Consider the following 20,393-nt stretch of genomic DNA (forward strand, 5'->3'; position numbering starts at 1 on the left):
TTCCACAGTGGAACACACTTCCTCGGAGTGTAGCGAGTCTCCCTCCTTGGAGGTCTTTAAACGAGGCTGGATGGCCATCTGGCACGATGCTTTGATCTGGATTTCTGCATGGCAGGGGGTTGGACTGGATGGCCCTTGCGGTCTCTTCCAACTCTATGATTCTATGATTCTATGATTCTATGAACATTAGAAGGAGCTTCCTGAGAGTAAGGGCTGTTCGACAGTTAACAAACTCCCTCAATGGAGAATAATGGAGTCTCCTCCTTGTAGGTCTTTAAACAGAGGCTGGATGGTCATCGGTTGGGGATGCTGATTGAGATTTCCTGCATGGCAGAAGAGGGTTGGACTGGATGGCCCTTGTGGTCTCTTCCAACTCTATGATTCTATGATTCTGCTTTAGGAGCTCCATGCCCATTTAAATGGCTCCATCAGTTCAGACACCATGAAAAAACTGTTGGCTCAGAAACCAGACCTTCGTGGAATAATGGAATGACGATGATCGACAAGGGGAAGAAAAGGAGTCTGGAGAGTAAGTGCGGCTGAAGTTGCCAATAGTAAACTTTATGATGTAAAGGATCTAGTTTGGAATTTATGAACAGCAAAATGGTCAACTCAACAATGTGCTTGGCCAAAAACCAAGAGGAGTGCATTAAAGAGGAGTAATCGAGCGGCCTTCATTCAAAAGTGAATATGTTGGGAACGTGTTGCCATGTTAAAGAACTTTGCCTGGATTATTGCTTTTTTTATTTGTAACCTGCTAGATTTATATTTAATGTTAATACATAATATAAAAGAACCCTTCCTCCCTATATATGCTGCATATTTTATATTAAGCTACTCTCGCCTGCTGTTATTGGTTTTAATAGTTTATTTAATAGAGTGATTTTAATAGTAATTGTTTTAATTCTTTTTTAAGGGAGGTTATGATGTATTGTGTAGTGGACATTTTTATACTGTAAGCTGCTCTGATTGCCTTTTGGAGAAGAGCGGGATATAAATAAAAGTTTTATTTATTATTATTATTTATATGTATTGATGTGTATTATGTTAAATTATTTTTTATAGATGTTCCCCATAGGCAGGGTTATTTTATTTTATTTTATTTTTCACTGATTGTATGTACAGCGCTGTGTAAATTTACAGCGCCTAAAATAAAGCTTATAATAATAAATAATATAAATATGGGCAAAAGCCTTTGTCTATGAACAAAGTCCATATGCCATATAACAAATGGTACCTGTTATAATGCCTGTTAAAATATTTTATAAATCAATCCCGGTTCAAATCGAGATCAAACTATCATACCTCCAAATCCTATCAAACATAACCAGGTACTTGGCATCAGATCAATCAATAACATTATCATTATTATTATTATTAAAGTGCATTTCTGAGTACTTGCATATAATTCCATTTTTAAAACTATTTATTGATGCAGGTGTTTCAGATGTTTCAAATCATCTCAAATTACCAACAGGACAAAAGACATATTAATGGTGAGTTAATTCAGCTCCTTTCAATGAGTTCACTGTCCTCGTTGCTAAGAACATTAGTATTTTGTTTGGAGGTTGTCAAAACATCACTGCTTTGCAGTTCTGTGGGGGGAGGTCTTGTTTATTCCTAATCCATCAACTTCCTTTCTTTTAGGATCTCAGGTGATATAAACCAGTGATAGGAAAGTCAGGCTCCAGGGGCCAAATCACACTCTCCTGGAGGTCCAACTTCATGTTTGTTGGGTTCATAGCGTTCACACTTCTCCATAACACCACCGCTCGTATGTGATGGGTTAATCCCCTTCTGAAAGGTTGAAAGGTATAACGCTGTAAATGGGATATTTTAATATGTTGTGAGCCGCTTTGATTGTCTAGTTACAGAAAAGCGGGATAAAATAAAAGTTTTATTTATTTATTATTTTTTGAACAGACTTCCCTGAAGTTCTGTTACTGGCTGGCAGAAAGAATGCAGAGGCATCTTGTAGCACCTTGGAGACTATGGAGTGAAAGATGTTGCAGCAAATCGTGATTTGATCTACATCTCCAGGCCTCCATGCATCTGAGGAACGGACTCAAGTCTTGAAAGCTTTCTGCACAACGTCTTCTGTTCGTTAATCTCAAAGGGTGCTACAAGATCCCTTGCATCCTGATTCCAGACTGACAAGGCTATGTCTCTGAATTCTGCCCTGATGTTAAACTCAAATGGCCTGGATTTTTGGCTGACCCCTTTGGCTTTCAGCCACTCCCCATCACTCTGTGGTGACCACCAAGGATTTCTTGAAACTGAATTTGGCTCTTGGTCTAAAAGAATAGTAAATAGCCATCATCATCTTAGGGTAAAAAGCCATCCTTACAACCAGATGTATCTTTGCTGTAACACTTATTTAGGGCCACCGGGGCTGGTGGCTCCAATATCAATGGTTAGCAAATCACTCTGGGTTTTAGTTCAGATGTTAAAGTCACTATCCAAGGTGCTTTGACCTTTCCCAGATTGGTTTGAGCAATTTGGATACCTTCTTTAGAGTTCAGACTAAAACCCAAAGGGGACTTACTGACCCACTGATACCGGAGCAACCAGTGGCCATTGGGTTAGGCTGATGATAGTCACTGGTGACACAATGGGTGAGCAGGATTTGAACTTGAGTTTTCCCAGTCTTTGGAAGTTTTGAACAACTGGAGTGTAACCTACAACTATCATCCTATTCTTGCCATGACCATTCTCAGGTAACCAAAGAGGTTGTTAGGGAATTTGCTGCCGACGGAGTAAGTATCTGGAGCTACGGAGCACACCCAGAGACGAACCTGCCACCGGTGACTATGTGTTTCGGCTTTTATTTCATTTTATAATTTCTTGCTACAGTATCCCTTGAAAAAATACCTGGCTCAGGTCTTAGTTTGAGCCCTGTGAAGGAAGCCACCTCAGGATCCCTGGTGTTTGCTTTTGGTTGATGTTTGCAGTAAAAAACTGGGGATTGTCCATTCATTTATGATCCCTACTGGAAATCCAGACACTGGAATAATGATTTATCTTATCCCTTGAAATGACTTGTCTTATCCTTCGGTTTCCATAGGAATGACCAAAAACGTACTAGAAGCTGTCCTCGAGGCATAAGGCAATGCAGAGAAGATGACTTGGATATAGATGTCAGGTAGGTGATAACCCAGAGTCTAACAATCCAACTATTCAACAACTCAGTGGAAGAACATCCGTTTGCTATCAGAAAGTCTCGCCTCTGTCCTTAGCACATTACCTTTGCTGACTGCAGCTGCCTATAATCTAGATTTCTAGTGTCTGGGATAGAAGAGCAGGACCAACCGTTGCTAAAGAAACAGTGAAATTGGCAGAAGAATTCTTCTTTCCACCGTGGAGTGGTTGCGGGCCTTGACTTCAGTGGAAATCCCACAGTAAGTTTTCTTTAAAAAAACACACACACAGTCAGGTCTCTTTGGTGCATTTTATCCTTCCCCTGCTTAATTTACTAGCCTTGTTTTTTTATTTTTATTACCTTCAGGCAGGACAACGGCCAGGACTTTTTGGAGCCTCTCTTAGAGAAAGAAAAGCTGGACTGATGCTGGCGTTGCACACTCGGAGGTAACACTTTGGAAAATCCATATCAGGAGTCTGTCTTTGTGTGTTTTGATACAAGCTGGATGCTCATTAGGGTTGTTTCCTAAATTTAAGACCCAGAATGTAAATAAAGTCGACCCTCTGTATCCGTGGATTCAACCATATATATTCAGCAAACATATGTAGCTTGGAAATATAACGTCTTTGTCTTGCTTAGATCCCAAACCAGGAAGAGGAGACCAGGCTTCTCCTAGGTCGCCACCTGACAGAATTGGGCATGGAACATTTCTTCATTCCCATCGCAATCCCCCGGATCTTGTGCAACTCGTCAGGCAAAACCGCACACCCCTTGGTAAAAAAACATTGGATACAAAGCTTGGAGGCTTTGAAATGCACCTCCCAGGCAGTCCCTTTTGTGCCTTGCGGAACGTGTTTTATAACTTTTAGTCTTGGAAGCATTTCCAAGCTTCTACATTTATCAACTGGCATAATTCTCATAATCTCGTTGCTTCTATGTGAAGTTGTTGTTGTGCACCTCAAGTCATTCCGACTTATGGCAACCCTTAGGCAAACCTATCAAGTGGTTTTCTTGGCAAGATTTGTTCAGAGGGTTTGCCATTGCCATCCTCTGAGGCTGAGAGAGTGTGACTGCCCAAGGTCACCCAGTGGGTTTACTGGAAACTGAACCCTAATGTTTGGATTTAAAGTGCAGTTTTGTTTGCAATAATCAAGTCATTTTGGCAACTCTAAGGCAAACCTATAGTGGGTAAGAAAATAAACTTTTCTTGGCAAGTTTCTCAGAGGGGGTTTGCCATTGCCATCCTCTGAGGCTGAGAGTTTGCTTTAGGTTTCTATAAGTCGAATTACTTGGAGGTACACAACAACATAAACTTTGTGATAAAAGAGTCATCCCAAGACTCCCTTGTCTTTAATTTAGATTTTTGTTTCTTTCTCAGAGCTGTGCCTGACGTCAACCTCAAGGGACAGACTGTGCCTTCGAGTGACCAACATCATTTTGGCTTCTGGTACAACATGGGCCATCCTGTCGTGCTTTGTGTAAGGCGTTTCTTCTTTCCCCCCACTTTTTTTCCTACAATAAATGAGCATGGAGAGGTAGAACTTCTTTTTGGAAAAATGGTGGCATCTCTGTTCACATTTGCCCCTGATTCTTTCCACAGCAGAGATAAAGCAGTTTGACACCACTTTAACTGCCATTCCTCCATCCATGGGATCCTGAGTTTTTGTAGTTGGTGAGGTCTTCAGTCAAGTCTGTCAGAGAGCTCTGGAGGCTCCCCAAACTATGAATCCCAGGATTCCATAGCATGAGCCATGGCAGTTAAAGTGGTGTCAAACTGGATTATTCTGCGGTGTGGATACAGTGCAGATGCCCCAGAATCTTCACTGACATTACCATTGCTAGCAAGATGAATCTTTGCAATGTTTTTGATGGGAAGATGTAGAAAAAAACCCAAAACAGTGGGAGAGGTATTACAGGATTTCACGGCAGCCAAAGAAATGGATTAATACCACCAAAACGCCTGCAGAATAAAACCTGTTAGCCTCAAAGGTGCTCCTAGCTTCCATCTTCCCAGATGACCAGATATCATAACTGCAGAGGACAAGGCACTGCAGAATGTAGGCCTTCAGAAAAAAAATGTAGGACATTACCAAATAAACTCAAAATGCTCATATAATATAAAATTTGCTTCTTAGACATGCTTAAAATATAGGACATTTGGAACGCCTCTTGGACTTAAGGTTGAAATGTAGGACATGTCCTAGAGAAGGATGATATCTGGTCACCCTGACTTCCCAACAGACACAATTTCCATTATTGGCGGGGAAGTATTCAGGATGCCTCTTTTCCAGTTAAAAAAGAACAAATGTTTTCTTTTCTCGTTCCTTTGTCTTGCTGCTAGACCGACGACAAAGGTGTCTTTGCGACTGACCTCTCTCAGGAGTACCAGCTGGTGGCGGAGACGTTTCAGCTCTCTGAAGAACAGATCTGGGACCTCTCCTACAATGCCATCGACCACATTTTTGCTTCTGGCTATACAAAAGCAAAGCTAAAGACGGTGGTGTGAACTGAAGCCTCCCTGTTTAAATAGCAGTAGCTGAATATAACACCGGGCTGGCATGGTGTGTGCTTACGTAGAGCAGGGGTGGCAAAGTGACTACAGTCCCCTCTACAGCCCCCATTCATAAGTAAAAACACCCTTTAATATAGAAAAGCATTTTTACATCAAGAGGGAAACTTCCCCCACACCAACCAATGGAAGTGATGTCCTTTGGCTGCAGTCCAACATCTCTGCGAGCGTAAGTATTTGCACACGGAAATACACTGCATAAGCACATGCAATCCCTGTGTACAATAGCAATGTTGCACAACACATCTGAACCACAATGGGACCCTTGTGCAGCGACAACTACAGTGTGCCAGATTCTGTATGCAAGACTTAATGCAGCAAGGCATTGTTTTTTGCAACTTAATGCAGCAAGTAGAGAGACCTTGTAGCACTTTGAGACTAACTAAAGAAAGAAGTTGGCACACAACTTTCGTAAGACTTGAGTCAGTCCCAGATGCTTTTGGAGAGGTCTCTCTACATACCAATTCCTACAGACTATATCTGAATTAATCCAGCAGTGCATTCCTTGGGTGCTGGCGAGTTTAATAAAAGCACAAATCTTACAAGTTTAGCCACATTTCTTCCTTCGTTCCTTCCTTCGCCTTTAGCTGGTCCACAGCAAGAGTCGGTCACACACTGCGGGAGACCAAAGGAGTTGCAACCTTACAAAACAAGGCCCAACAAGGACAAAAGATCTTTCCTTTCCTGTACATAGCTTCTAAGATGATAGGAGGGAAAACAGAGGGAGCTCATTCAAACCTAGATTTCCAAGTAGGAACCATGTACATCAGTGGTTCCAAACTCTGGTCCTCCAGATGTTTTGAAATTCATTCCCATAGTTCCTGACTGTTGGCCAGTTGTCTGGGGCATCTGGAAGCTGAAGTCCAAAACACCTGAAGACCCAAATTTGGGGAATCACTCACTGTAGAAATAATGCAGAAATAAATCACTTTAAGTGCTGTCGTGCTTCTATGGAATCCTAGGATTTGTAGTTTTGCAGAGTTTTTAGCCAAATAAAAACCCATTGAATCAATGAAAACTGGAAAGCAACATTTATTCAATGGGCTGTCCTATGCTGCATCCACACTGGTGAATAGTGCAGTTTGACCCTGCTTTAAACGCCATGGCTCAATGCTATGGAATGCTAGGATTGTAGCTTGTTGTGCACCAGCTCTCTGGCAGAGAATAAATATCCCACAAAACGCACTGCCTAGAATGCAGAGCATGAGCCATGGCAGCTAAAGTAGTGTCAACCACTTTAATTCTGCAGTGCAGATGCAGCCAAGAGGCCAGTGAGTTGAGATGGAGGAAGACTGCACTCCAACCAAGGGCTTGCCAGCTGTTCTCCAAGGCTTGATGGAATTGATCACATTGACGTAATTGATCCACTTTTCCTCCTGTGTAAGATAAGGTGCTGGGGGAAAGGAAGGTAAATTACAGATATGTATGGGAGAGGCTGTTGCACCACAACTCTAGAGACCAGGGTTCGATTCCCATCTTGGCCATGAAACCCACCGAGCCTCAGCCTGCAGTGGCAAACCTCTCTGAACAAATCCTGCCAAGTGAACCCCACTATAGGTTCGCCTGTCAAGTCAGGAACAACTTGAAGGCACACAACAGCATGATTGTAATGGGGAAGAATCTCCATTTATGACCCAGCTCAGGGCACGCCATCCTGGTTTACAAGACATTTTATATTTGAACAGGAGAGGAGGAAGGAGAAGAGGGGAGATCACTCAACTGGAATGTCTGCCTATTATTGAGTATGAGAGAGATCGGTAGCACCTTGGAGACAAGGAAAGAGTTGGTGACCAAATGCATCGGAGGAAGCAGACTTAAGTCTATGGAAGTTCATGCTGCCAACTCTTTTCCTTAGTTAGTCTCAAAGGTGCGCAAGACTCCTACATACTGATTCTACAGACTAATACGGCTATATCTTTGAATTCTATTACTTTGAGATAGATATATCTTGGCGTTGAAGTCCAACCACTTGCAAGGGCCAAAGCTGAGAACTAGGCATCGTTGTACACCCGTACAGCAGAAGACATCCGTTGCCACACACAAACACACACCCCATTGTCATTTTACCTCTTGCCTGGGTGAGATCAAGAATCATGGCTCCTCGGTGTTTTATGCGAAATATTGCCCTGTTTAAATATTTGAAGGGATGTCATGTTGAGGAGGGAGCAAGCTTGTTTTCTGCTGCTCCAGAGACTAGGACCCGGAGCAATGGATAGAACCTAAAGGAAAAGACTAGATTCCACCTCAACATTAGAAGGAGCTTCCTGAGAGTAAGGGCTGTTTGACAGTTAAACAAACTCCCTCAATGGAGAATAATGGAGTCTCCTTCCTTGTAGGTCTTTAAACAGAGGCTGGATGGCCATCTGTCAGGGATGCTTTGATTGAGATTTCCTGCATGGCAGAAGGGGGTTGGACTGGATGGCCCTTGCGGTCTCTTCCAACTCTATGATTCTATGATTCTGCTTTAGGAGCTCCATGCCCATTTAAATGGCTCCATCAGTTCAGACACCATGAAAAAACTGTTGGCTCAGAAACCAGACCTTCGTGTGAATAATGGAATGACGATGATCGACAAGGGGAAGAAAAGGAGTCTGGGAGAGTAAGTGTGGCCGTAGTTGCTGATGGTAAACTTTATGATGTAAAGGATCCATGTTGGAATTTATGATGAACAGCAAAATGGTAAACTCACCAATGTGCTTGGCCAAAAACCAAGAGGAGTGCATTTAAAGAGGAGTAACCGAGCGGCCTTCATTCAAAAGTGAATATGTTGGGAATATGTTGGGAACTTTGCCTGGATTTATTGCTTTTTTTATTTGTAACCTGCTAGATTTTATTATTTAATGTTAATAAATAATATAAAAGAACCCCTCCTCCCTGGATATGCTGCATATTTTATATTAGGCTACTCTCTCCTATTTAATAGAGTGATTTTAATAGTAATATGTTTAATTCTTTTTTAAGGGAGGTTATGATATATTGTATTGTGTATTGGACAGTTTATACTGTAAGCCGCTCTGATTGCCTTTTGGTAGAAGAGCAGGATATAAATAAAAGTTTTATTTATTATTATTATTTATATGTATTGATGTGTATTATGTTAAATTATTTTTATAGAATATACCCCAAAGGCAGGCTTATTTTATTTTATTTTATTTTTCACTGATTGTATGTACAGTGCTGTGTAAATTTACAGCGCTCTATAAATAAAGCTTAATAATAATAATAATAATAATAATAATAATATGGGCAAATGCCTTGGTCTGTGTCCAAGTCCATATGCTATATAACTAAAATGGTACCTGTTATAATGCCTGTTAAAATATTTATTAAATCAATCCTGGTTCAAATCAAGATCAAATTATCATACCTCCAAATTCCTATCAAACATAATCCAGGTACCTTGCATTCAGATCAATCAATAACATCATCATCATCATCATTATTATTATTATTATTATTATTATTAAAGTGCATTTCTGAGTACTTGCATGTAATTCCATTTTTTAAAACTATTTATTGATGCAGGTGTTTTCAGATGTTTCAGATCATCCATCAGATTACCAACAGGACAGAAGACATATTAATGGTGAGTTAATTCAAGCTCCTTTCAATGAGTTCACATTGTCCTCGTTGCTAAGAATATTAGTATTTTGCTCAGAGGTTGTAAAGACATCAATTGCTTTTGCAATGCTTGAGGGGGGGTCTTGTTTATTCCTAATCCATCAACTATCCTTTCTTTTTAAGGATCTCAGGTGGTATAAACCAGTGATAAGGAAAATCAGGCTCCAGGGGCCAAATCACACTCTCCTGGAGGTCCAACTTCATGCTGTTGGGTTCATAGACGTTCACACTTCTTCTCCATAACACCACCGCTTGTATTTGTATGGGTTAATCCCCTTCTGAAAGGTTGAACAGACTTCCCTGAAGTTCTGTTACTGGCTGGCAGTAAGAATGCAGAGGCATCTTGTAGCACCTCTGAGACTAATGGAGCGAAAGATGTTGCAGCAAATCTGTAGACTTGATCTACTTCCTCAGATGCATGGGTCTCCAGGCCTCCATGCATCTGAGGAACTGGACTCAAGTCTATGAAAGCGTTCTGCTACAACGTCTTCTGTTCAGTTAGTCTCAAAGGTGCTACAAGATGCATCCTGATATTCCAGACTGACAAGGCTATGTCTCTGAATTCTGCCCTGATGGCAGTAAGAATGTTAAACTCAAATGGCCTGGTATTTTTGGCTGCACCCCTTTGGCTTTCAGCCACTCCCCATCACTCTGTTGTGACCACCAAGGATTTCTTGAAACTGAATTTGGCTTTTGGTCTAAAAGAATAGTAAATAGCCATCATCATCTTAGGGTAAAAAGCCATCTCTTACAACTCAGATGTTATCTTTGCTGTAACACTTATTTAGGGCCACCGGGGCTGGTGGCTCCAATATCAGTGGGTTAGCAAATCTACTCTGGGTTTTAGTTCAAACGTTAAAGTCATTATCCATGGTGCTTTGACCTTTCCCAAGATTGGTTCGAGCAATTTGGATAGCTTCTTTAGAGTTCAGACTAAAACCCAAAGGGGACTTACTGACCCACTGATACCGGAGCAACCAGTGGCCATTGGGTGAGGCTGAATGATAGTCACTGGTGACACAATGGGTGAGCAGGATTTGAACTTGAGTCTTCCCAGTCTTTGGAAGTTTTGAAACAACTGAGAGCTGTAGCCTACAACTATCATTTCCTATTCTTGCCGTGACCATTTCAGGTAACCAAAGAGGTTGTTCAGGAATTTGCTGCCGACGGAGTGAAGTATCTGGAGCTACGGAGCACACCCAGAGACGAACCTGCCACCGGTGACTATGTGTTCTGGCTTTTATTTCATTTTATAATTTCTTGCTACTTCCCTTGAAAAATACCTGGCTCAGGTCTTAGTTTGAGCCCTGTGAAGGAAGCCACCTCAGGATCGCCGTGGTGTTTGCTTTTGGTTGATGTTTGCAGTAAAAAACTGGGGATTGTCACATTTCAGTTATGATCCCTACTGGAAATCCAGACACTGGAATAATGATTTATCTTATCCCTTGAAATGACTTGTCTTATCCTTCTGTTTCCCATAGGAATGACCAAAAGAACGTACTTAGAAGCTGTCCTCGAGGGCATAAGGCAATGCAGAGAAGATGACTTGGATATAGATGTCAGGTAGGTGATAACCCAGAGTCTAACAAATCCAACTATTTCAACAACTCAGTGGAAGAACATCCGTTTTGCTATCAGAAAGTCTCGCCTCTGTCCTTAGCACTATTACCTTTGCTGACTGCAGCTGTTCCTTATAATCTAGATTTCTAGTGTCTGTGGATAGAAGAGCAGGACCAACCGTTGCTAAAGAAACAGTGAAATTGGCAGAAGAATTTCTTCTTTCCACCGATGGAGTGGTTGTGGGCCTTGACTTCAGTGGAAATCCCACAGTAAGTTTTCTTTTAAACAAAACACACACACAGTCAGGTCTCTTTGGTGCATTTTATCCTTCCCCTGCATTAATTTACTAGCCTTGTTTTTTTATTTTTATTACCTTCAAGGCAGGACACGGCCAGGACTTTTTGGAGCCTCTCTTAGAAGCAAGAAAAGCTGGACTGATGCTGGCGTTGCACCTTTCGGAGGTAACACTTTGGAAAATCCATATCAGGAGTCTTGTCTTTTGTGTGTGTTTTGATACAAGCTGGATGCTCATTAGGGTTATCGTTTCCTAAATTTAAGACCCAGAATGTAAATAAAGTCGACCCTCTGTATCCGTGGATTCAACCATATATATTCAGCAAACATATGTAGCTTGGAAATATAACGTCTTTGTCTTGCTTTTAGATCCCAAACCAGGAAGAGGAGACCAGGCTTCTCCTAGGTCTGCCACCTGACAGAATCGGGCATGGAACATTTCTTCATTCCCCATCGCCATCCTCCCCGGATCTTGTGCAACTCGTCAGGCAAAACCGCACACCCCTTGGTAAGAAAAACATTGGATACAAAGCTTGGAGGCTTTGAAATGCACCTCCCAGGCAGTCCCTTTTGTGCCTTGCGGAACTGTGTTTTATAACTTTTAGTCTTGGAAGCATTTCCAAGCTTCTACATTTTATCCCTAACTGGCATAATTCTCATAATCTCTGTTGCTTCTATGTGAAGTTGTTGTTGTGCACCTTCAAGTCATTTCCGACTTATGGCAACCCTTAGGCAAACCTATCAAGTGGTTTTCTTGGCAAGATTTGTTCAGAGGGGGTTTGCCATTGCCATCCTCTGAGGCTGAGAGAGTGTGACTTGCCCAAGGTCACCCAGTGGGTTTACTGGAAACTGAACCCTGTATGTTTGGATTTAAAGTGCAGTTTTGTTTGCAATAATCAGTCATTTTGGCAACTCTAAGGCAAACCTATAGTGGGTAAGAAAATAAACTTTTCTTGGCAAGTTTCTTCAGAGGGGGTTTGCCATTGCCATCCTCTGAGGCTGAGAGTTTGCTTTAGGGTTTCTATAAGTCAGAAATTACTTGGAGGTACACAACAACATAAACTTTGTGATAAAAGAGTCATCCCAAGACTCCCTTGTCTTTAATTTAGATTTTTGTTTCTTTTCTCAGAGCTGTGCCTGACGTCAAACCTCAAGGGACAGACTGTGCCTTCGAGCGACCAACATCATTTTGGCTTCTGGTACAACATGGGCCATCCTGTCGTGCTTTGTGTAAGGCGTTTCTTTTTCTTTCCCCCCACTTTTTTTCCCTACAATAAATGAGTCATGGAGAGGTAGAACTTCTTTTTGGAAAAATGATATGGCATCTCTGTTCACATTTGCCCCTGATTCTTTCCACACTGCAGAGATAAAGCAGTTTGACACCACTTTAACTGCCATTCCTCCATCCTATGGGATCCTGAGTTTTGTAGTTTGGTGAGGTCTTCAGTCAAGTCTGTCAGAGAGCTCTGGAGGCTCCCCAAACTATGAATCCCAGGATTCCATAGCATTGAGCCATGGCAGTTAAAGTGGTGTCAAACTGGATTATTTCTGCAGTGTGGATACAGTGCAGTATGCCCCAGAATCCTTCACTGACATTACCATTTGCTAGCAGATGAATCTTTGCAATGTTCTTTGATGGGAAGATGTATGAAAAAAACCCCAAAACAGTGGGAGAGGTATTATCAAGATTTCACGGCAGCCAAAGAAATGGATTAATATCCACAAAAGCGCCTGCAGAAATAAAACCTGTTAGCCTCAAAGGTGCTCCTAGCTTCCATCTTCCCCAGAGTGACCAGATATCATAACTGCAGAGGACAAGGCACTGCAGAATTGTAGGCCATTCAAGAAAAAAAATGTAGGACATTACCAAATAAAAGCTCAAAATGCTCATATAAATATAAAATTGTGCTTCTTAGACATGCTTAAAATATAGGACACTTTGGAACGCCTCTTGGACTTAAGGTTGAAATGTAGGACATGTCCTAGAGAAGGATGATATCTGGTCACCCTGATCTTCCCAACAGACACAATTTTCCATTTTATTGGCTGGGGAAGTATTTCCAGGATGCCTCTTTTCCTGTTATAAAAAAGAACAAATGTTTTCTTTTCTCGTTCCTTTGTCTTGCTGCTAGACCGACGACAAAGGTGTCTTTGCGACTGACCTCTCTCAGGAGTACCAGCTGGTGGCGGAGACGTTTCAGCTCTCTGAAGAACAGGTCTGGGACCTCTCCTACAATGCCATCGACCACATTTTTGCTTCTGGCTATACAAAAGCAAAGCTAAAAGAACGGTGGTGTGAACTGAAGCCTCCCTGTTTAAATAGCAGTAGCTGAATATTAACACCTGGCTGGCATGGTGTGTGGCTTACGTAGAGCAGGGGTGGCAAAGTGACTACAGTCCCCTCTACAGCCCTCCATTCATAAGTAAAACACCCTTTAATATAGAAAATGCATTTTTACATCAAGAAGGAAACTTCCCCACACCAACCAATGGAAGTGATGTCCTTTGGCTGCAGTCCAACATCTCTGCGTAGCGTAAGTATTTGCACACGGAAATACACTGCATAAGCACTATGCAATCCCTGTGTACAATAGCAATGTTGCACAACACATCTGAACCACAATGGGACCCTTGTGCAGCGCACAACTACTGTACAGTGTGCCAGATTGCTGTATGCAAGACTTAATGCAGCAAGGCATTGTTTTTTGTCAACTTAATGCAGCAAGTAGAGAGACCTTGTAGCACCTTTGAGACTAACTAAAGAAAGAAGTTGGCAGCACAAGCTTTCGTAAGACTTGAGTCTAGTTCCTCAAATGCTTTTGGAGAAGGTCTCTCTACATACCAATCCTACAGACTATATCTTGAATTAATGCAGCAGTGCATTCTCTTGGGTGCTGGCGAGTTTAATAAAAGCACAAGATCTTACAAGTTTAGCCACATTTTCCTTCCTTCCTTCCTTCCTTCCTTCCTTCCTTCCTTCCTTCCTTCGCCTTTAGCTGGTCCACAGCAAGAGTCGGTCACACACTGCGGGAGATGAAAGAGAGTTGCAACCTTTACAAAACAAGGCCCAACAAGGACAAAAGATCTTTCCTTTCCTGTACATAGCTCTTAAGATGATCAGGAGGGAAAGCAGAGGGAGCTCATTCAAACCTAGATCTTCCAAGTAAGAACCATGTACATCAGTGGTTCCCAAACTCTGGTCCTCCAGATGTTTTGAACTTCAGTTCCCATAGTTCCTGACTGTTGGCCAAGTTGTCTGGGGCATCTGGAAGCTGAAGTCCAAAACACCTGAAGACCCAAATTTGGGGAATCACTCACTGTAGAAATAATGCAGAAATAATATCACTTTAAGTGCTGTCGTGCCATTCTATGGAATCCTAGGATTTGTAGTTTTGCAGAGTTTTTAGCCAAATAAATAAACCCATTGAATCAATGAAAACTTGGAAAGTCAACATTTATTCAATGGGCCTGTCCTATGCTGCATCCACACTGGTGAAATAGTGCAGTTTGACCCTGCTTTAACAGCCATGGCTCAATGCTATGGAATGCTAGGATTTGTAGTTTGTTGTGTCACCAGAGCTCTCTGGCAGAGAAGAATAAATATCCCACAAAACTGCACTTCCTAGAATTGCAGAGCATTGAGCCATGGCAGCTAAAGTAGTGTCAAACCACTTTAATTCTGCAGTGCAGATGCAGCTCAAGAGGCCAGTGAGTTTGGGATGGAGGAAGACTGCACTCACCAAAGGGCTTGCCAGCTGTTCTCCAAGGCTTGATGGAATTGATCACATTGACGTAATTGATCCACTTTTCCTCCTGTGTAAGATAAGGTGCTGGGGGGAAAGGAAGGTAAATTTACAGATATGTATGGGAGAGGCTGTTGCACCACAACTCTAGAGACCAGGGTTCGATTCCCATCTTGGCCATGAAACCCACCGAGCCTCAGCCTTGGCAGTGGCAAACCTCCTCTGAACAAATCCTGCCAAGTGAACCCCACTATAGGTTCGCCTGTCAAGTCAGGAACAACTTGAAGGCACACAACAGCAATGATTGTATATGGGGAAAGAATCTTCCATTTATGACCCAGCTCAGGGCACTGCCATCCTGGCTTTACAAGACATTTTTATTTGAACAGGAGAGGATGAAGGAGAAGAGGGGAGATCACTCAACTGGAATGTCTGCCTATTTATTTTGAGTATGTAGTGTAGAGAGATCTTGTAGCACCTTTGAGACTAAGGAAAGAGGTTGGTGACCAAATGCATCTGAGGAAGCAGACTTAAGTCTATGGAAGTTCATGCTGCCAACTTCTTTCCTTAGTTAGTCTCAAAGGTGCTGCAAGATCTCTCTACATACTGATTCTACAGACTAATACGGCTATATCTTTGAATTCTATTTACTTTGAGATAGATATATCTTGGCAGTTGAAGTCCAACCACTTGCAAGGGCCAAAGACTGAGAACTAGGCATCAGGTTGTACACCCGTACAGCAGAAGACATCCGTTTGCACACACACAAACACACACCCCATTGTCATTTTACCTCTTGCCTGGGTGAGATCAAGAATCATGGCTCCTCGGTGTTTTATGCTCTCTCTCATGAACCCACGGTTGTCCACAATCTTCAGAGACAAAGGGTAAGGTCAAGAAAAAGTTTAGTTTCTCTAATAAAACACAGTCACCTTTGCTACTAAAGTCAGTGGCTGAGATCCTATATATCTATTACACTGCAGAACTTCAGTGAAACTATCCAGGGGAAGCTGTATGTAATAACATATAATATCATCCCAAATCCACAAAACAGTGGTACCTTTATTGGAGCAACCAAAAGTGTACAAAATACATGTTGCAAGCTTTCGAAGCTCCACTGGCTTCTACATCAGGCAAAGATGTTAGGAATCATGCAGGAGAAGAAGAAAAAATGATGGTGTTAGTCACAAGTCTACATTTTTGAAGATGTTTCTGTTCTCAGATGTTTTTGGAAGGGCATTCATGCAGGCTGGCCCTTTCTTCTTCTGGCTTCAGGACAAATATTGAATGCCTTTCCAAAAAAACCCATCTGAACTGAGAACAGAAACATCTTCAAAATGTAGGCTTGTGACTAACATTGTCATTTCTTCTTCTCCTCCTGTATGATTTTTAACACCTTTGCCAGATGTTAGCAGAGCTTTGAAAACGTGCATCATGTATTCTGTGCATTTTGGTTGGCCAATATAGTTATTGCTGTTTTGTGCATTTTGGATGTTATTGTACTTTAATGAAACTGTTAGTGATTGGCAATGATGTGCATCCAGGGAAGACTGTTCCAATGTGCATTGGGTGCTTCTGATGCACATCAAGCATCCTTGATGAGCATTGGATATTTCTCATGGGCATCAGGACCTTCTAATGCACAATAGCTGCTTCTATAATGTTCTGGCACTTTCCACCTGGATGTCCATCAGGAGTGTCCCAATGTGTCTTGGTACCCAAAGCCATGGCTCATCAGTCACTCCATTGTCATTGTCTACCATTGCACAACAGATGCCAACAGTGTACTATTTCAACAGTCCCTAGATCAGTGATTCCCTAACTTTGGTCCTCCAGGTGTTTTGGATATCTAGGGGGCAGCCAGCATGGTCATCAGTTAGGAACTCTGGGAGCTGAAATCCAAAATACATGGAGGACTATAATTTGGGAACCACTGCCTGGGTGAATACTGATGTTGGGAAACTACTCAATTCTATTTCCCGCATATGGAGGGATGCAAATCCAATGCTGAATTTGAGGCCGCATCTTCACATTGTGGCCCAAAAAAGGAACTTTCCCAGCCTCTGGTTTCTAGCTTGTCTGGACATGAGGCACAAGCTAAAACTTTGCAGACTGTTGTCAAGGACAGTGCCGCATGGATGGAACCCATTGCCCAGTAATCTAGTCTTGGAGCTTCACTGAACATTACTTATGATATCAATAAATCGTATGGGAAGGAGCCATACTCACAGGGCTGGGGATGTAGAGGTTGACCGTTCTGTTGCTGCTGTAGTCTGGGGTGATGGCATAGGGAGGCATGCATGTTCTAGGGAGAACAACAGAACATGCTAAGATAATGCACAGAGCCAGGGCAGTTTTGTGCTTTCAGCGTTGGACCATGATTCTGGAGACCAGGGTTCGAATCCCTATTCTGGAGAGCTTGAAACTATTTCAGTGCTATCCTGGAGAAAACCAAGTGCCTGCTGCAAGCTCAATGCTTAGAATGCTTACTCCAAAGTAAACCAAATGTAGTGGGCTGAGCGCTGGACTACAACCAGGGTTTTAGTCAATGCTCAGCCATGGAAACCCAGCATTGGGCAAGTCACAGTCTCTCAGCCTCAGAGGAGGGCAAGAAATTGGAAGAAACCTTGCGCCAAAATAAATAAATCCTGTGATGCCTTAGGATTGCCATAAATCTTAATTTTTGCAACCAATGTGGAATTTGATCTCTCCTAGAAGGAAGTTGATGTTTCTATACTACAGATTACTTCTGCATAGTGGAACAGAGAAATATTAAATATATAAACAAAGCTTAATAATAATAATAATAATAATAATAATACTATTCAAGACTCGCTGGGCACTTGTATAATTTACAGGAAATTGCCTTTCTTCTCATGGAAAAGACAAAGTACTCTTTATTGAATAAATCTCCAGACCATTTCAAAGTAAGGCTGCCATAAGTCAGAAACAACTTGAAGGCAAGTTTCTCTCTCTTTGGAAAATCAATGACCCAAACAAAGAAGATGTAGATCATATTTTCTGTTATTATTATTAGCTTCATTTTAAATCTCTCTCTCTCTCAAAAATTAATTATCCTAACAATTAATAATAATAATTAAGTGTTAGGATAATTTATTTTTGAGAGAGAGATTTAAAATGAAGTTAATAAAATAAATATGATCTACATATTCTTTGTTAGGGTCATTGATTTTGTTTGGGATAATAATAATAATAATAATAATAATAATTATTATTATTATTATTATTCCTTCCTTTCCCCCAATAATGGGACTCATGTTGGCTTACATCATGTTAAAAGCAATACAGATGAAAAATTACACAAAAACATCAACGCAACATTGATGGGTAGTGGCCACCTTCTTTCTGAAAAATACACACAAGAAGCTGAATCCTTTTGTTTGTTCCATTAAAGTCAATGGGTTGAAGAAGTAGTGGACCCTCCAGATGTTGTTGGGCTGTGGCTACCTTCACCTCGACCATTGGCCATGATGTCTGGGGCTGATGGGCATTAGAGTCAAGCAACATGAAGGGACGCACAGTCTTCACGCTTACCGCCAACAGAAAGCCATGTTGGATTTAGCCTGGCTCTCAGCCCACCTTTCCCCAGACTTGAGTTGGGATCAGACTCTCTCTGGCTTATTTTGCCCTATAGATACTGGCAATGATCTCACAATGGCTTCTGCCTGGAGCCCATTGTGAGTTGTGGCATTGCCAACACAGACTGATGCCCTGTATGACCAAGGGGCTCCTTGTGAAGTGCAAGTGGTTGTAGAAATGCTGCATTTGGCATTAAGAAACAAGAAACAAAGGGCTCTGCAACAATCAGGGAGGAATTCCAGACAAACTGCATCACAACTACAGTCGGCCCTCCTTAGCCGCGGATTTTTTATCCATTGATCGAAGCATCCGAAACTTGAAAATATTCAAAAGAAGGATAAATTCCAAATTGCAAAGCTTGATTTTCCACTTTATATACAGGACACCATTTTGCTCTGCTATTATATTTAATGGGACTTGAGCATCCACGGATTTTGCTATCCACAGGGGATCCTGGAACCAAACCCCAGCGGATACCAAGGTCTCACTGTACTACTGTACAAATAAAATTGAGCACACTTGTTATGGATGGATTGCTTGTCTGCACATCCAAGAATGACTGCACATGGTGGGTACATACATACACACTGAGCCAGAATGGTGTAGTGGTTTGAGTGCTGGACTCTGGGGACCAGGATTTGAATCTGTACTCAGCCATAGAAAGCCAGCAGGGCAAGTTACACTCTCTCAGCCTTAAAGGAAGGCAGAGGCAACGTTCCTTTTGAGAAATCTAGACAAGAGTTTATCACACTGGGGCTCATTTTGGAATTAAAGAGATATTAAAGCGCATTTAAAGCATCCAGCAGATGAAGTGGAAATGGTGAGTAATTGCGTGAATGGTTATTGCACACAATTGCGCAAATAAAGTGATACTGGAAATGCATTGCTGCTGAAATCCTGAAAGTCAAAAGATGCACATTAATGCATCTTTTGCACAAAACCCTTTGTGATGGGTTTTGTGCAACATCGTGTGAAATCGTTTTGCGTAATTACACCGTTTTTCCAGGCTATACACAGGAGAAACTCCCAATCGCCTTCGTGTGATAAACTCCAGATAGCCTCAGCATTGCCATAAGTCAGAAACAGCTTTAAGGCACACATCAACAAGCACAACCACAACCAATGCATCCTTATGCTGCAGAGGAGGAATCGACAGTCATGTGGGACACACTCCCTAAGAGCATTTGGACTGAAATCTGCAGAGGCATTGCACTCAGTATCAGCAGTATATATTGTATCCCAGTATACGGGGTCTCAAAATAATTGTGGCTCTTCATGGTATTTGAGCAGATCGAAAACTTGGTTACAGACGGTAGAATTCAAAGACATAGCTGTGATAAGTCTGTAACAGTATGCAAAGGGATTTTGTGGCACCTTTGAGATTAACTGAGAGAAAGAAGTTGGTAGCATGAGCTTTTGTAGACTTAAGTCTACTTCATGAGATGCATGGAGTTTTTTAAAATCTCTGTTAAAGGTGCTTCAAGATCCATTGCTGGAGATGACTGAGTTAGAGCTTCAGAAAGGTATGACTAGACTGTTAAAGGTATTTTATTTTATCTTCATCATCAGCCCAATTTTCCACCCAATTGACTCTAGAGACTACTTTAAATATTGATATTTATTCATACCACCAAAATATACTTTTTAGTCATATTTTAGACTAGGAAGTGTCTTTTCATCATAAGACAAAATGCTAGCAAAAACCAAAACAAAAAAACCCAGATACACGTATGTATGCCTGTTTTGAAATGCCATCCTGTCTCTTAAATAAAAGAAACAGGGAGACATTTGGTGAACTGGAACAACTCAGACCATTGCCTCTACTAAATACATTTGCACTTTGTTGTTTTTGAACAGAGCTTTGCAA

The 20,393-nt window shown here is 41.6% G+C and overlaps 1 protein-coding gene and 1 pseudogene across 1 annotated transcript; both read left to right on the forward strand.

The window, feature by feature from the left end:
* The window catches only part of LOC121934015, an 8,184-nt pseudogene extending 2,505 nt beyond the window's left edge, over nt 1–5,679 (forward strand).
* Nucleotides 5,680–8,050: 2,371 nt separating this feature from the next.
* LOC121935612 (adenosine deaminase-like protein) lies at nt 8,051–13,536 on the forward strand. Its single transcript, XM_042477323.1, has 9 exons — nt 8,051–8,307; nt 9,234–9,294; nt 10,462–10,549; nt 10,811–10,892; nt 11,032–11,158; nt 11,270–11,350; nt 11,553–11,691; nt 12,313–12,413; nt 13,316–13,536. The coding sequence occupies exons 1-9, from the start codon at nt 8,219–8,221 to the stop codon at nt 13,514–13,516; spliced, it is 969 nt and encodes a 322-aa protein (XP_042333257.1). The 5' UTR covers nt 8,051–8,218; the 3' UTR covers nt 13,517–13,536.
* The last annotated feature ends 6,857 nt before the right edge of the window (nt 13,537–20,393 follow it).

Source organism: Sceloporus undulatus, chromosome 6 (assembly GCF_019175285.1).
Source record: "Sceloporus undulatus isolate JIND9_A2432 ecotype Alabama chromosome 6, SceUnd_v1.1, whole genome shotgun sequence".
NCBI classification, from domain to species: Eukaryota; Metazoa; Chordata; class Lepidosauria; order Squamata; family Phrynosomatidae; genus Sceloporus; species Sceloporus undulatus.

What these genes read in the sequence shown, in the direction of transcription:
- LOC121935612 (XM_042477323.1), top strand. Translation starts at nt 8,219, where the DNA reads ATGAAAAAACTGTTGGCTCAGAAACCAGACCTTCGTGTGAATAATGGA. An exon ending in CAGAGACGAACCTGCCACCG is followed by an intron (nt 10,550 to 10,810) that starts GTGACTATGTGT and finishes TGTTTCCCATAG; the next exon opens with GAATGACCAAAAGAACGTAC. An exon ending in GACTTGGATATAGATGTCAG is followed by an intron (nt 10,893 to 11,031) that starts GTAGGTGATAAC and finishes CTTATAATCTAG; the next exon opens with ATTTCTAGTGTCTGTGGATA.